Source organism: Macaca thibetana, chromosome 11 (genome assembly GCF_024542745.1).
Source record: "Macaca thibetana thibetana isolate TM-01 chromosome 11, ASM2454274v1, whole genome shotgun sequence".
Lineage (NCBI taxonomy): Eukaryota > Metazoa > Chordata > Mammalia > Primates > Cercopithecidae > Macaca > Macaca thibetana.
Genome location: NC_065588.1, coordinates 48368642 through 48383344, shown reverse-complemented (window position 1 = coordinate 48383344; position 14703 = coordinate 48368642). Strand labels below are relative to the sequence as shown.

The window sequence follows — 14703 nt, the reverse complement described above, 5'->3', positions numbered from 1 at the left end:
GGAGGCCCGCTGGGTCATGGAACTGTGTGTGGAGGGTGGGGGGTCAGCCCACCACGGGCCATTTCTCCCCAAGGCTAAGGGCGGGGGAGCAAGTAAAGCTAAGGAGAGGGCTTCATGGGACAAGGTCCCCATCCCCTGCTGGGAGGGTGTTCCTGGATACCCCACAAGGCACTACAGATGCAGACTGTAGGCAAGCACCCCCATCTTTGGCCCCCGATTTCCTGGCTCTCCCCCTGCCCCAGCTCCCACTGTGGTTTGGCGGAGGAGAAGAGAAGGGTCTGGGCCCCCCACTCCCTCAGCAGACACCAGCCAGGAATCGACCCGGTGGGCTGAGGCTAGCAACGACCTTCTCCCGCTGCTCTGGGCTCCTGGGGTCCTCTTGGCTCGGCCTCCCCCTCTTTTAGCGCTGTCTGTTGCGAATAAATAAATAAATACCTCCCTGCCCGCCCCCGCCCCTACAGCTGGCTCTCCTCCTCCTCCAGGGAGCGGTTGAGTCCGGGGATGAACTTGAGCAGCCGCCGGCGGAAGCTGCGGTACTTAGTTTTGCGCAGGCCGGGGCCGCACAGGGCCTGCTCGCGGGCCTCAGTCCAGAGCGCGCCCGGCGCGCCCCCACCTCCGCCCCCGCCAGGGCCTGCGCACCGCACACTGGCGCTGCGGCTTAATGCGGCCCGCGGCCCAGGGCCCGGCCCCACTGCAGGGGTCTCAGCGGGGCCCGGACCCAGGACGCGGACCGGGGGCGGCGGGGGCGGCAGCGCCGGCGGCTCGGAGTCCCCGAAGAAGCACGTATGGTAGACGGCGTCGTCGGCGTCGCCCCTGGCCCGTCGGGCGCCTCCGCGGGGACGCCCGGGCACGGCGAGCAGAGGCCCGAAGGGCAGCGAGCCCGGGAGCAGGCCCGCACCGTAGAGGCAGGAGCGCACCGACTCCAGCGTGTCATAGATGCTGGGGTCCTTCACCACCAGGCCTGCGCAGAGACGGGAGAGGTGGGGGGTGGGTCAGGCCTGGGCCGTAGTGTCCTCCGCAAAGGGTCGGAGGGCATGGATGGGGCATCCCCACTCCGTCCTGCTGACCATCTATCTCTGTGGCCCTGGCCAGGCACAACCCTGAGACCCTACTTCCCTCACCCGCAAATCAGGAATTATCACTTAGATCCTTATGGGGGCCGCTTAGCACAAAAGGGCCTCGGGAAGAATTGACACACACTCTTTGAGCCCTGGTGTTCCCCTCTGTACAGTGAAGATGACACTACCTGCCGAGGGCTAGTGTGAGAATAACCAGAAATGTGGGTGCGGCAGTACCCAAAGTAGTAGTAGCTCAACAAACCTTGCTTTACTGTGGAGGTTTACTAGTAAACCTTTCTTTACTAGAACCCGCCAGTTCTGAGGGGGTAGCACAGATGGGGGATCTGGAGCAGAACAAGTGGCCCTTCACACCCCGGGATCTACTTACCATGCACCAGCCGCTGCTCCTGCACCATTAGGGACCTGTACTCTCCCCACTTCTCATACAGGGTTTGCTGCAAGAGACAGTCCCCACCCCACTGTCACAAGCTAGCAGGAAACTAGCAGGACGTGGGTACAGACAAGGGGTCAGGGAGTAGACAGAAGAAACCTTCAGTTAAAGGAGATTCAGATATAAATGACCCCCCACAGGGCAGAGGCTTGGGAAGAGGAGGGTGGAGGCTGGACATTATCTGGGTTTCCCTACCTTCAGGTACTGCAGACGAGCCTCCAGTTCCGCCTTCCGGATTGATGTCCCATATAGAGTTTCCAGTCTGAGGTTGGGGAATCAAAGGCTGAGTGAGCCACAGGCTGAGGAAATACCAAGAGGCTGAGCTCAGGAGTTCTCAGGCACCTCGGCTCCCAGACATACCTGAGAACGTTGCCCGACGCCTTTATGATGTCCACAATCTCTCGATGCCGGATGCCTTCTACGTTCAGGCCATTGACGCTGGCGATGGTGTCCCCTGCCAGGCAGACAAGGGGGTTAGATTTGCTCCATGGGGCATGCTAGAATTCCAGCATCCTACCTTAGCCAGAAAGGGGAGAGGAGTGGGTAGTAACTGCAAGGAAAACTCCCGAACTCCCTCCTCCAACTTCTCATGGTTCTCGGTAGACTTCCTCTGACATCTCTCATACTAGATCCAAACACACAGAACCACAGCCATTCTTCTGGGCCTGTAGTGACTACCAGGTTGTCCAGGCCCAGCACCCCAGCCAAAGGGCGGAGACCTCACACACCCAACACCCTCACTCTACCCTCAAGCTCTGTCCCAAAGCTAAGCCAACCCAGGACCCTGGGCTGCCCTCAGAGTTGGTTATTTCTGTCTAGTCCACGCTGGCCATAAGACCCAGTCAATTTAGGGAAGGGCAGGTGAGCAGCATCCAGCTGGGAACCAACCCTGGCCCCAGGCATGGCAGGGCCTCATGGATCCACAGAGAATCAGTCCAGCCTCTGGTGGTGGGAGAGAAGCACAGGGAATGACTGGCCCCTAGAGGGATAGTTCTGCTACCCTGCACCACTGCAGAGCCTCCTGACCTCAAGCGTGGTGTGCTCCATCTGAGGGCTCCATTCCCATCTGTAAAAAGGGGTATGGATCCCTGCTGTGGCTGCTTCAGGGATGATGGGGAAGGAGAGTGGATGTGAAACTACCTTGAGAAGTTGTAGTATACTACTTGGCTACTGCTACCATTTAAATATGGTTTGTCCCCAAAACTCATGTTGAGGCTTCATCCCCAATGTAACAGTGTTGAGAGATAGTAGGACCTTTAAGAGGCATTTGGGGCCGGGCGCGGTGGCTCATTCCTGTAATCCCAGCAATTTGGGAGGCTGAGGCGGGTGGATCACCTGAGGTCAGGAGTTCGAGACCAGCCTGGCCAACACGGCAAAACCCCATCTCTACTAAAAATACAAAAATGAGCTGGGTATGGTGGCCGGTGCCTGTAATCCCAGCTACTCGGGAGGCTAAGGCAGGAGAATTGCTTGAATCCGGGAGGCGGAGGTTGCAGTGAGCTGAGATCACGCCATTGTACTCCAGCATTTGGACCATGAAGGATCCACCCAATCAAGGGATTCATGCTGTTTTTGGGGAGTGAGTTCTTGCTCTGGCAGGACTGGTTTAGCTACCTGGTGAGTGGGTTGCTATAAAGCAAGATCACCCATGTTTTGTCTCTTTTGCATGTGCCTACTCGCCACTCTTGCAGGCGTTCCTGCCATTAGATGCCATCCATCATGTCAGAATGCAGCATGAGGCCCTCGCCTGATGCAGCCACTCAGTCTTGAACTTCCCAGCCTCCAGAATCATGAGCTAAATAACGTGTTTTCTTTATAATTACCCAATTTCAGGTATTCTGTTATAGTAACAGAAAATGGACTATGATAGCTAGCACGGGCTGCTGGTAAGTGGGAAGGAGGTAGGAGCTTAGGGGCAAGGATGGTGGAGGGGGGATTGATTCATACAGTTTCAGGCTGCCCTTCCTGGAACCTGGGGACTCTAGATCCGCTCAATCCAGGGGTCTCCTATTGAGGCATAATTTCCTTGTTAGAGGAAGTAACATATTGCTTTGGGAGGCAGAGGCAAGAGGAGGATTGCTTGAGCCCAGGAGGTCAAGGTTATAGTGAGTTATGATCATGCCACTGCACTCCAGCCTGGGTGACAGAGTGAGGCCCTGTCTCTTAAAAAAAAAAAAAGGTTGTTAATTGTTTTAAAGGGAGTAACATCAGTTCCTCAGCGTCGGGTCCATTTGGGGGCAGGATTGGCCTGATCCCCAATATCAAGCAGACCTAATGGAATGTTCCTTCTTCCCCAGCTCCTGCCCATGCTGACTGCCAGGTTGCTGGGAGGAATCAGAGCAGCAGCAGCAGCATCCACCATTAGTTAGGCCCTGGCTCTGTGCCCAGGGAATCCCCTTGCCGCACTGTGATGTTTGGATGCATTATTACCCTCATTTTGTAGATGGAGCTGTATATAAGATCACACAGTACATGGCAAATTTGCCTAGATCCAAAGCCCTGATTCTATCTTTCTTCTCTCTGGCCTTCTCAAAGAAGGAAAAGGAAGAGGAATTGATTTCAGGAGAGATTTCTCACCCCCTCTGCTTGGGAGTAAGGTCATATCCCCTTCCCAGACCTGGGTGTCCTGGGCTCAGGCCCCACCTGGTGTGAGCCCAGCCAGCTGGGCAGGGCTAGACTCATGAACTCGGCAGACAAAGGTCACCATTTCCACACGCTGCTCCTCCCGGTGGTGAAGGCCATAAGTCTGTAATGGACAAGGGGACCCTCAGCCCAGGGTTGGGACAAGTCCATGCATCCCTCAGGCTGGCCGTTCAACCCCCCGACCCCTGTGTGCAGCTTCTCCCACCTGGATCTCAAAGCCGAAGGTCTGGTTATCCTCCTTCTCCAACGTCAGCACTTTCCTGCAAGAAACACAGGGGTCAAGACAATCAGGATTAAAAGGTGTAGCAGTCCCATAGCTTGGGCCTCCCTGGATATTGGCCACTGGTCTAGAACATTCCAGCAGGACTCAGTCTCCAGTGACAGCTCAGTCTCCTCACAGATTATTGGAATGTCTTTCCCATACCCAACTGAAATCAGCCTCGTGGAGCCACGAGAACCAATCCAGCCTCTAGTGGTGGGAGGGAAGCACAGAGAAGGGCCGGTCCCCTGAAGGACGGGCCGGCTGAGTTTTTTAGCCACACCCCAGCTTTCCAGTGAGCCCTATAGTACCACTTACTGACTAGCTAAGGCCCCAAATTCAGCCACAGCCTGGAGCCTCCTCTGTTCCACAGCTTTGGGGAGAGGACTGGCCCCACCCCCAGAGGCCAGTCACGAGGCTCAGCAAGACCACAGCTGCTCCTCCCAGCTGTGCTGGGGCCAGCCCACCAGATGTGGGGGCTGGGGGAGGGGAGCCTCGAGGCCGCCCCTTCCCGCACTGAAGGCCTGCCCGCTGGACACAATGGTCTGGAGCCGCTCCAGATCCTCGCCTGCTGGGGGAGCCCAGAGTTTCCTCTGCCCACTCCCACCCCCTTCCTTCCTGCCCAGCCAGAGGCACAGTTAAAGCAGCCTCCAAAGGCCCCTTCAAGTAGCTCAGCCTCGGAAAGGCCCTGGAGACCAGGCTCCTCCACTCCCAGCCTGACCCAGATATTCCCCCAAATGCTGAGCAGCACCTCCCGACTCCAACTCGAGCCCCTCTCGCTCTGAACAGCAGGCCTTTCCCCTCTCTCTGTACTACTGGGGCAGGGAGCAGGGTGGCTGGGAGTTCGGCGTCTACCCCAATGTTCTAGGGTTTTTTGGAAGGGTCAGCAAACTTTCTCTGCAAAGGGCCAGATGGTAAATGCTTTAGGCTTTCTTTGCAGGCCCCTTATGATCTCTGTCATATATTGTTCTTTGTTTTTATTTTTATAACTCCTTAAAAATTATTAGCTCAAGGGCCAAACAAGCCAATCTGGCCAGCAGGCCAGTTGCTGATCCATTTTAGAGAAAGTCAAGCCCAAATCAGGGATGGGACATGAGTAGAGAAGGGAAACTGAGTAGAGAAGGGAAACTTCTGCCCACACTCAGATCCCTCCTTAGAGGGCTGCCACAGGCTGGGACCAGAAGAGGACTGACATTCTGGAGGCAGGGGTAGCCAGCCCCAAGCAGCTGGACACAGCCTGGCTAAGGTCTGGGCCCATGGGGTTTGCCAAGGTTGGGAGGGCTCAGGGGAGCCCAGGAGGCCTGGGTTAGGACATTCCCCATAGGCTTTGCCTACACCCCCTCCCACCTCCCACATCCGTTCATCCAGATCTCCCCAGGGAGGGGTAACTGGCAGGGACTGGGGGTGGGTTGAAGAGCACCTAATGACTCAAAAGTCCCTACCTCCTTTCTCTGCCACCCCCTTCACACAGCCCACACCCCCACCTGCCCCTCACTCTCAGCGGGGGAGCCATGCTTAAAGGCTAGGAGAATGACTACCCTCGCTAGGCTGAGATGCTGTCCTGGCACCGCCCAACCCAGCACCTCACCCCTTTGGACCATGGCAGGGGCTGGGTGCTGGTGACTCACCGCTGCTGTTCAGGACTCTGGCTGAGATTCTTCCAGCGGAATCCTGAGCCCTGGGCAGGAAGATGGTCAGAAGGAGCAGGTGAGGCAGGACTGTCCTTGAGCAGATGCTGAGAGTGCTACCCTGGACACAGCGACCCACTTCCTGTTTGCCTCTTGCAACTCCACATCCACACCTGCTTTGGTGCTGGTACAACTATTTGCCAAGTGTCACTACTGGCACCACTCCCCAACTTTCTCTACGGCCTTACCTTCATACCTGAGATTGCAGGGACACAACCATCCTCCTGGGTTCCAGATCCATGAACCTCTAAGCCCTTGTTGGTTTCCACACTGGCAGTGGGTGGGGAGATCATTATTCTAGAATGGTCTCCACCCCGAGGGCCCATGTCTGTAGAGGCTCAGGCCATCCAGACTCCCAAAGCTGAGGCAGGGGCTCTTCCCCAGTGGGATTCAGAGGATAGGTGTCCCCTGGGCTCACCTATCAAGGTGCTCCGAGGACCTTCTGCCAGTTGGGTCTCTCCATCTAATTTCTCAGCTACAGACAGTGGCTTGGGAGGGCTAGGGTCAGGGACCCCGGCCTGAAGGGCTGGCAATCCCAGCCAGAATGTGGGGACATAGGTGCCAGGTCTCCTAAGGTACAGCCCGTTTCAGGGACCAGTTGTGGATCCCAGCTGCAGGTGACCAGCTGTGCCCAGCTACACCTGGGTCTCTCTCCATTGTCATACATTTTGTGCTTTCTGGGACAAAACATCTTAGATGTCAAACTTGTCAGTAAGTCTCACTAAAGGAGCGAGATCGGGAGTTCTTTTGGGGCAGGGGGGTGGGGGAAGGATGAGAGATGAAGGTTCCTGTCTCTTCAGGGTCCTTGATAAACTAGTCTCTTACCCTCCCTAACTTTTTGGTCCTTGGAGGAGGTCCAGTCCCAGAGCAGCCCTTTCCTTTGGAGCCTGCACAGCCCAGGGCCTTTCTGGTCTGTGCCTTTGCTAACCCTCCCCCCAAGCTGCCCAAGGCAAGGAAGGGAAGGGTCAGAACCAGATTGGCCTCAGGGGTGGGGACAGTTCCCAAATGGCCAGGGAGGAAGGACTGGGCAGCACAGAGAGACCCCTTTGTCTTTCAACATGATTTTCATAAAATGCAAATTCTCAACAAGCTGTTCATTGTGTGGGGGCTAGCTGGGGGCCAGGGGCAAAGGAGGGTGGCCGGGTGAGGAAAGGCCACCAGGCCCCTCTCCTTAACCTGGTGTTGTGTAGGTTCTGAGCCTCAGGTCCCCTGGGGCCAGAGGAAGAGGCTGGCGGAGGGGAGACTCCGAGGTAGGCGCGGCCCGCATCCTTCCTGCCCCGTGGGCTCCCTGCGACCCCTCCCACTACGTCCGGTTCCGGCAGAAGTCCAGGGAGCTGTGGCCCTCGCGCCCCGAACATCAGACGTGGGGCCAGGCGGCAGGCCCCGAGCCCAGGAATCGGGGAGTCCCCTCGGAAGGGTGTGCTCTCCGGAGTCAGCGGCGCCCCACGCACTTCCTCAGGGTGAGAACGCACGCGGCACGGCCACCGGCCCACCTCTCCCACCGGGGGCTCTCAGACCTTCAACTTGTCTAGGGCCGTCTCTGCCCCTGGGGCGAGGGGATCCTGGGGATTCAGGACACCTGGCCACGAGGAGGCGGGGCATGGGGAGCAGAAAGCCAGATGGAGCGAGTAGGATAAGGGGGGTGCCGGGAGGAGTCAAGGAGGGAGAGAGGGGGCGCGATGGGGCGGCGCGTATAGGGCGAGGAGTTGAGAGCCACCGAGCCTGGGCACGGTGTGCAGGCGAGGGCCACAGCCTTCGGAGCAGCGGGGAACGCGGGGGAGTCGAGGCACCCAGCGGGGAAGAAGGTGGGTGGGGGACTCCGCGGACGCCGAGGAGAGGGCACTGCGGGGTCAGCAGGCCCTGTAGGGGGACGGAGTGGGGCTAAGCAGGTCCTGAAGGCGGGCGGGGGACGCACCTTTCGGCGAGGCAGGGTGCCCCCGGACACGGCGAGCGCGCGGTACAGCTCGGCAGGGTGATAGTCCTCCAGCGCCGCGTACAGCTCGTCCGCTGGGGGCCCAGGGGTGGCGGCTGCTGCAGGGGGTCCCGGGGTCGGGGCCGGAGCTGCGGGCGCGACTTCCGAGTCGGGAGCCCGGGCGGCGGGGTCCGGGGTGGCCGCCGCCTCCTCCTTCTGCTGCAGCTTCCTGAGTCGGCGGAGGGTCATGGCTTCGGCGCCGGGCGCCGGGTGGAGACGGCGGTGGCTCCGCTCGGGGATGCCAGCCGGGCGAGCCGCCCGTCACCTCCCTTTATAGGCTCTGAGAGAGGGGCGGGGTTGGGGGCGGGCGGGGAGCGGCCTCGGGTGGCCTCGCCCCCAGCACGCAGGACCCTCCCCACGGGGCGCAGCCGCCCTGGAGCCCCGCCCACGGCGCTCGACGGCCAGGGAAACTGCGGGAGCTGGGCGCTCGGTGGGGGAAACCGAGCAGCGGACGCGAGGGGGCGGGATGAGGCCCCCAGGGCGGGGCTCGGGGCTGCGTGATACCTGGAGGGGTCTGTGAAGGGACGTTGAGCAAGGTTTGACATTTAGGTAAGGATAGCTCTGGCGATTCATGGAGCGGGGCATGGTAAGAGGTCACTGTAGGAAGCCTGGGGAGTCAGGGAGGTGGGGAGAGTCAAGGAGATCCAGGGGGCTGCAGGAGACTCTAGGGCAGGGAGAGAGGCAGCGGGGCTGCGCAGCAGTAGGGGTGGAGGCCGGACAGAGGAGGGAGGAGACTCCCTGAACTCTGCACAGAAGCCCCCAGGGAGTGAGAGGGCCCAGGATTTTCCCTTGACACAGCTGCCCCAGAAGAGCTGAAAGAGGCTGCCCCCTGTTCCCACGTCTAGGAGAAAGGGAAGAGGTGGAAACCCTGAAAGCAGTAGGCTTAATTCTGGCCTATCCCCTCCGAGGGGCTTGAGTGATCCCTGCTAAACACACCTTTCCTCAGCTCCTGATGCCAGGCCCAGATCCCCCTTCCCAGCAGACAGACGCTTACTATGGACTTGACTCAGGAGGTTGGGATGAGCCCAGGCCGAATCGGAGTTCAGGGCTGCTGGGGGGATGGCCATGCTCAGCCGTTCTCTGACCCCATCGTAGGGACCATCCCCCAGGCTGTTACCATGGCTGCCAGGCGGTAGGAGAGGCGGGAATGGCCCAGCCGAAGTCTCTGTCGTCAGTGGTGCCCGAATAAGAAGTGAGAGGAGGAAGTGGAAGGCAGCGTCTGGTGTCTAAAGAGCGGCTAGCCACCACAGGGCGTCAGCAGCACAAGCTGGGGACTCCATGTCCCAGCACCCATCGACCAAGAAGCAGAGGCGGCAATGCGGTGCCCCTGTCTGTCCCCTCCTCCCCCAGTCTTCCCAAATCTGTTATGCCTTCACAGTTAACATTTATTGAGCACTTACCATGTGCAATGCACACTGTTTGTTCTGTGTGTCCTTTTACATACATGCATTAACTCACTTGGTCTTCATAACAACCCTACGAAATAAGCACCATTATCCTCCCTTACAGATGAGGAAACTGAGGCCCGGAGAAGATAAGTAACTTGCCCTAAGTCACTCAGCGGCAGAGCTGAGATTCAAAGCCAGACAGCCTGGTTGCAGAGCCTGCAATCTAACCACTCTGTGCTGTTATCCAACATTTAAGCCCTGCTCTGTGCCAGGTACTGGCTGGGCCCTGGGGTTACAGAGGCTCTTGGCCTGGTAGGGAGTGGTACCTTGCACATGTGCTGCGTTAGACACGTGGCATAAGGAGCACAGAGGGGCAATGGCCACGTCCACCTGCGAGGCCAGGAAAGGCTTTCTGCCTCCTGCCTGTCTCAGTTCTCGTGCCTGGCTCAGTCTTCTTTCTTCTTCCTTCTTCTCTAGTCTCCTTGACTCTGTGTTCTCCTCCCCACCCCCAGTCCTCTAGGCCCCCATCCCCTACAAGAGGTGTGGGTGGAAGAGGGTGCTTTTCCGCCCCTTAGTGATTGCACAAGTCCAGATGGCAGGATGCTTGTTGGGTGGGGGGCCGGGGTGGATTGAGGACTGCCAGGAGCTAAGAGGTAGCTCTCTTAGTGCCTTCTTCTCCCTCCTCCCACCTCCCGCCTTGGCACCACCAAGTGGCCATCAGCTGAGGGGCCGAGGGGGTGTCGGTGGGGAAACATGGGACTCTATTGTGAAGCATTAGCACAGATGGACCCCGGGACCGTCTGTTGCCTGCTCCTGACAGACGGCATCTGTGGGGGGTGGGAGGGGGGAGGCGCAAAGTGGAAAGGCAATGATATGTATTCCATTCATTCCATTGCTTATCCCCAAAGGGACCCAGCAAAAGGGCATCTTGCACAACCTCCTCTGTGAAGGAGCCACTCCAGCTATCACAGAGGGTTACCTACTAGACACATCTCCTTGCCTGAAACCTGGAGAAGTGGATGCCACAGGTGTGGCCCAGCCCCTGTGTCTAACAGCCTGTGGAGCCAGTCATCCTTCAGCTGAGGCGGAGGCAGACTTCCCCAGTTTATGCAGGACAGTCCACCTCCGGGCCTCCAAGTGAGCAAACACCACCAGAGGACTGAAATTTACGCCTTGTTTCCTCCTCTTGCTAGGCAGAAAGCCCTAGAGAACCCCAGAGTAAAGGTGGACCCAGGAAGTGCAATTTTTACCAAGTCCTTTGTGTGATTCCTTAAATCCTGGGATTTCAGAGCCAGAAATGGCCTTATGGTCTGGAAAGGATACCGTATGGTCCAAGCCCTCATTTAACAGAGGCAACTGGCCGGGCGCGGTGGCTCAAGCCTATAATCCCAGCACTTTGGGAGGCCGAGACGGGCGGATCACGAGGTCAGGAGATCGAGACCATCCTGGTTAACACGGTGAAACCCCGTCTCTACTAAAAAATACAAAAAATTAGCCGGGCGCAGTGGTGGGCGCCTGTAGTCCCAGCTACTCGGGAGGCTGAGGCAGGAGAATGGCGTGAACCCCGGAGGCGGAGCTTGCAGTGAGCTGAGATCTGGCCACTGCACTCCAGCCCGGGCGACAGAGCGAGACTCTGTCTCAAAAAAAAAAACAAACAAAAAAAAAAACAGAGGCAGCTGAAGCCAGGGAGAGAAAGAATCATAACAGGGACTAGAACCCACTAGAACCCAGGTCTCTTGACTCCAAAGACTGTTTAATTCAGCTGCTGGTAGCTCCCTGAGAGCTCAGAGGTCCCTGCTTGCTTCCCCCTCCCAATCTCCCCAGTTTCTCCAAGGAGGGGCCCCCGCAGCCCAGGATGCCACACTGTGGAGTGGTGATGCCCTCTGGTGGCCATGAGTCTCTTGGCGGAAAATCTTCAAGCCAGGCGGAAAGGCTGGAAGACTCCACCTGGAATCCCAGCCCTGTTTCAGGATCCCCCACGGCTCTTCTTCCTCCCAAGAGAATCTGGGCCAACTGGGATGCCAAGCTCCACTTTGGTCACTGAGTTCTGGAATCTCACAGCGTCAGTTAGGAAGTTTTTTGCATCACAGCTGCTTCTGCTGCAGGTGAAATTCAGCAGGGAGAAGGCAGACTGCTGGCAGGCGTTCTTGGTGTACTAACCTTTGCATGCCAGGCAGTATATGTGAGGCCTCTAAAGCTTTGCCTTCTCCAACTCTCCACAGCTTTCTCCTAAGCCTAAGTCTCTTGGCTAGCATCTGTTCTCATCCTATCTTCTGCAGCCCTTTAAAGCTTGGGCGGTGGGGGAAGCGTTCTGCACACCACCTGCAGCTTCATACCAGGACACATCCCCTCCTCCTCCCTCCAGGAAGCCTCCCCACAAAACCTCCACCGCTCTGGCTCCTCAGACATCTGTACTCAATCTGGACCTTCTTCCCAAGCCAGCCTCTCTCAGAATGAGCTCTCAGTATCCCTCCCTTTGCTCTGCCTGCCCTGGCTCCTGACACTCCTGGCTGGCCTGGGGTGGGGGCTTAGACAGCGGGGGCCCAGCTAATGGACAAGGCCTAGGTAACATCCCTTCTCTTCAGGACAACCCCTCGCCTGGCTATGTAACAGTCAGCGGCCCCCCTGTGGAGGAAATTGGGAGAGCTGAGTCTTCCACTGAGCAGCTTAAGCTCTAGGGTACCATGAGGAAGTCAGAGCACCTGGGGTTAGTGCTGGCCCCTCTGAGTCTCAGAGCTCTAACATGGGCCTTGTCCATCAGTAGGGCCCAGAACTGTCAGAAATGAATAATTCACTGGGAGTTCCTCACTGGCTACTGTCACTGCTTCTAAGCTGGGGAGGTGGGAGGGAGAGGGCCTGGGGCCCTGGCTCTCTGGTCTGTCAGGAATGAGGGGCTGGGCCCCCAGTTGCATGACATCACCTCTTGTGGGCGGTGGACAGCTGGTGGGCAGCTGACTGGGCAGGGAGTCGCTGTTTTTCTTCGTGGCTCCTATTGCCGGACCATTTCCATGGGACAGTGTCTGTGTGTGTTCGGGGGCCTAGAAGAGAGAATCTAGCAGTATGGTTCATCTGGCACAGTCCAAAGATCTGATCCTGGGGGGTCTTGCAGTAGAATCAAGGTAGTTTATTTGCATTGAATGTAGGTGGTCTCTGGGTCTAGTCCTGTTCAAAGGCCAGGGACCATCTGGCCTCTTGGATGGAAATGGCAGGGCATCTCTGGCATGAACGGGTTGGAGTGGCAGAAGGAAGGAAGGTTAAGTCTCCAGGTTTCTTATAGCATCTGCACGCAACTCCTAAGACATAGGGTATGTGTTATCTTACCCCGCCTTGTTTCAGAACAGGTGCACATAGTGAAGAAAGAAAATGGCAGTTCTTAGGGCCCCAGACTGCCCACATCTCTTTCCACTTGGCAAACCACTTGCTCAGCTGTTTCATCCCTGGTTCCCTCTCCCAGGGGACAGTGTTGTGTACCAACTTCCCTAACCCCCAAACACATATGCAAAACTGCCAGGCTAAGATTCTCTCTTTTTTTTTTTTTTTTTTTTTTTTTTGAGATGGAGTCTTGCTCTGTTGCCCAGGCTGGAGTGCAGTGGCCGGATCTCAGCTCGCTGCAAGCTCCGCCTCCCGGGTTTATGCCATTCTCCTGCCTCAGCCTCCCGAGTAGCTGGGACTACAGGCGCCCGCCACCTCGCCCGGCTAGTTTTTTGTATTTTTTAGTAGAGACGGGGTTTCACCATGTTAGCCAAGATGGTCTCGATTTCCTGACCTCGTGATCCGCCCGTCTCGGCCTCCCAAAGTGCTGGGATTACAGGCTTGAGCCACCGTGCCCGGCCAGATTCTCTCTTTTACTCCAAACTGAAGTCAGCTTTCCTTTCCCTCACCATTCATATCTGATTATTCAATACAAACCTGAGTATTCTACCCACTGTCTCTCCTGCTGTTCTTCCCAGCTTTTCTTTTTTTTTTTTTTTTTTTTTTGAGACAGAGTTTTGCTCTTGTTGCCCAGGCTGGAGTGTAATGGCGTCATCTTGGCTCACTGCAACCTCCACCTCCTGGTTTCAAGCAATTCTCCTGCCTCAGCCTCTCGCGTAGCTGGGATTACAGGCATGTGCCCGGCTAATTTTGTATTTTTAGTTGAGACGAGGTTTCACTATGTTGGTCAGGCTGGTCTCGAACTCTCGACCTTGGGTGATCCGCCCGCCTCTGCCTCTGACAGTGCTGGGATTACAGGCGTGAGCCACTGCGCCCGGCCCCTTCCCAGCTTTTCTTACTCTGCCACCACTGCAATTCCTTTCTCAAGTCAGCACTGTGATTTTCCCAAAAGACAAACAGGATCACATCACTCCCTTTCTTAAAACCCTCTATCATGGTCTGAATGATGGTGTCCTTCCAAAATTCCTATGTTGGAACCTAATACCCAGTGTGATATAGTATTGAGACATGGGATCTTTTGGGGCTGATTAGGTCATGAGGGCTCTGCCCTCATGAATGGAATTAATGCCCTAATAAAAGAGGCTTGAGGGAGCCTGTTTCCGCCTTCCACTATGTGAGGACACAGAAAGCGCCATCTAGGAGAACAGGCCCTCACCAGACACTCACTGAACCTGTTGATCCCTCGATCTGGGACTTCCTAGCCTCAAGAACTAGGAGCATTACATTTATATTGTTTATAAATTACCCAATCCAAGGAATTTTTTTTTTTTTTTTTTTTTTTTGAGATTGTGTCTCACTCTGTAACCCAGGCTAGAGTGCAGTGGCATGATCTTGGTTCACTGCAACCTCCACCTCCCGGGTTCAATCAATTCTCCTGCCTCAGCCTCTGGAGCAACTGGGATTACAGGTGTGCACCACCGTGCCTGGCTAATTTTTGTATTTTTAGTAGCAATGGGGTTTGGCCATGTTGGCCAGGCTGGTCTCGAACTCCTGACCTCAAGTGATCTGCCCACCTTGGCCTCCCAAAGTGCTGGGATTACAGGCAGGAGCCACCATGCCTGGCCATCAATCTAAGGTACTTAGCAGCAGCAGCCAGAGCTGACCAAGACACCCTCCAATGGCCTATTCCCTACATCAAGAATGACAAATGTGTTTTAACTTATGGGACAGTAAGCACGCTGTTGAGAAAAATGTGGAGAGAGACCAAATCAAGAGGACAAATTACTGATAGATTAGTACAGTCTGAGGTACCTGTCACAGGGCAAGTGATGGCACTGGTGCTACCTATTTGCCATTTCTGGCCCCAGGATG

General features: G+C 56.6%; 1 protein-coding gene and 1 long non-coding RNA gene across 2 annotated transcripts; one reads left to right on the top strand and one right to left on the bottom strand.

The window, feature by feature from the left end:
- Positions 1-392: 392 nt before the first annotated feature.
- On the bottom strand, positions 393-8313 carry TAMALIN (trafficking regulator and scaffold protein tamalin). Its single transcript, XM_050748778.1, has 8 exons — positions 8015-8313; positions 6040-6089; positions 4358-4412; positions 4153-4255; positions 1875-1963; positions 1705-1776; positions 1447-1513; positions 393-961 (listed from the first exon to the last, which is right to left on the bottom strand). The coding sequence occupies exons 1-8, from the start codon at positions 8258-8260 to the stop codon at positions 456-458; spliced, it is 1188 nt and encodes a 395-aa protein (XP_050604735.1). The 5' UTR covers positions 8261-8313; the 3' UTR covers positions 393-455.
- On the top strand, positions 7423-10812 carry LOC126931073 (uncharacterized). The gene is made up of 3 exons (XR_007717772.1): positions 7423-7559; positions 9581-9731; positions 10368-10812. It is a non-coding gene; the product is annotated as an uncharacterized LOC126931073 (long non-coding RNA).
- Positions 10813-14703: the final 3891 nt, after the last annotated feature.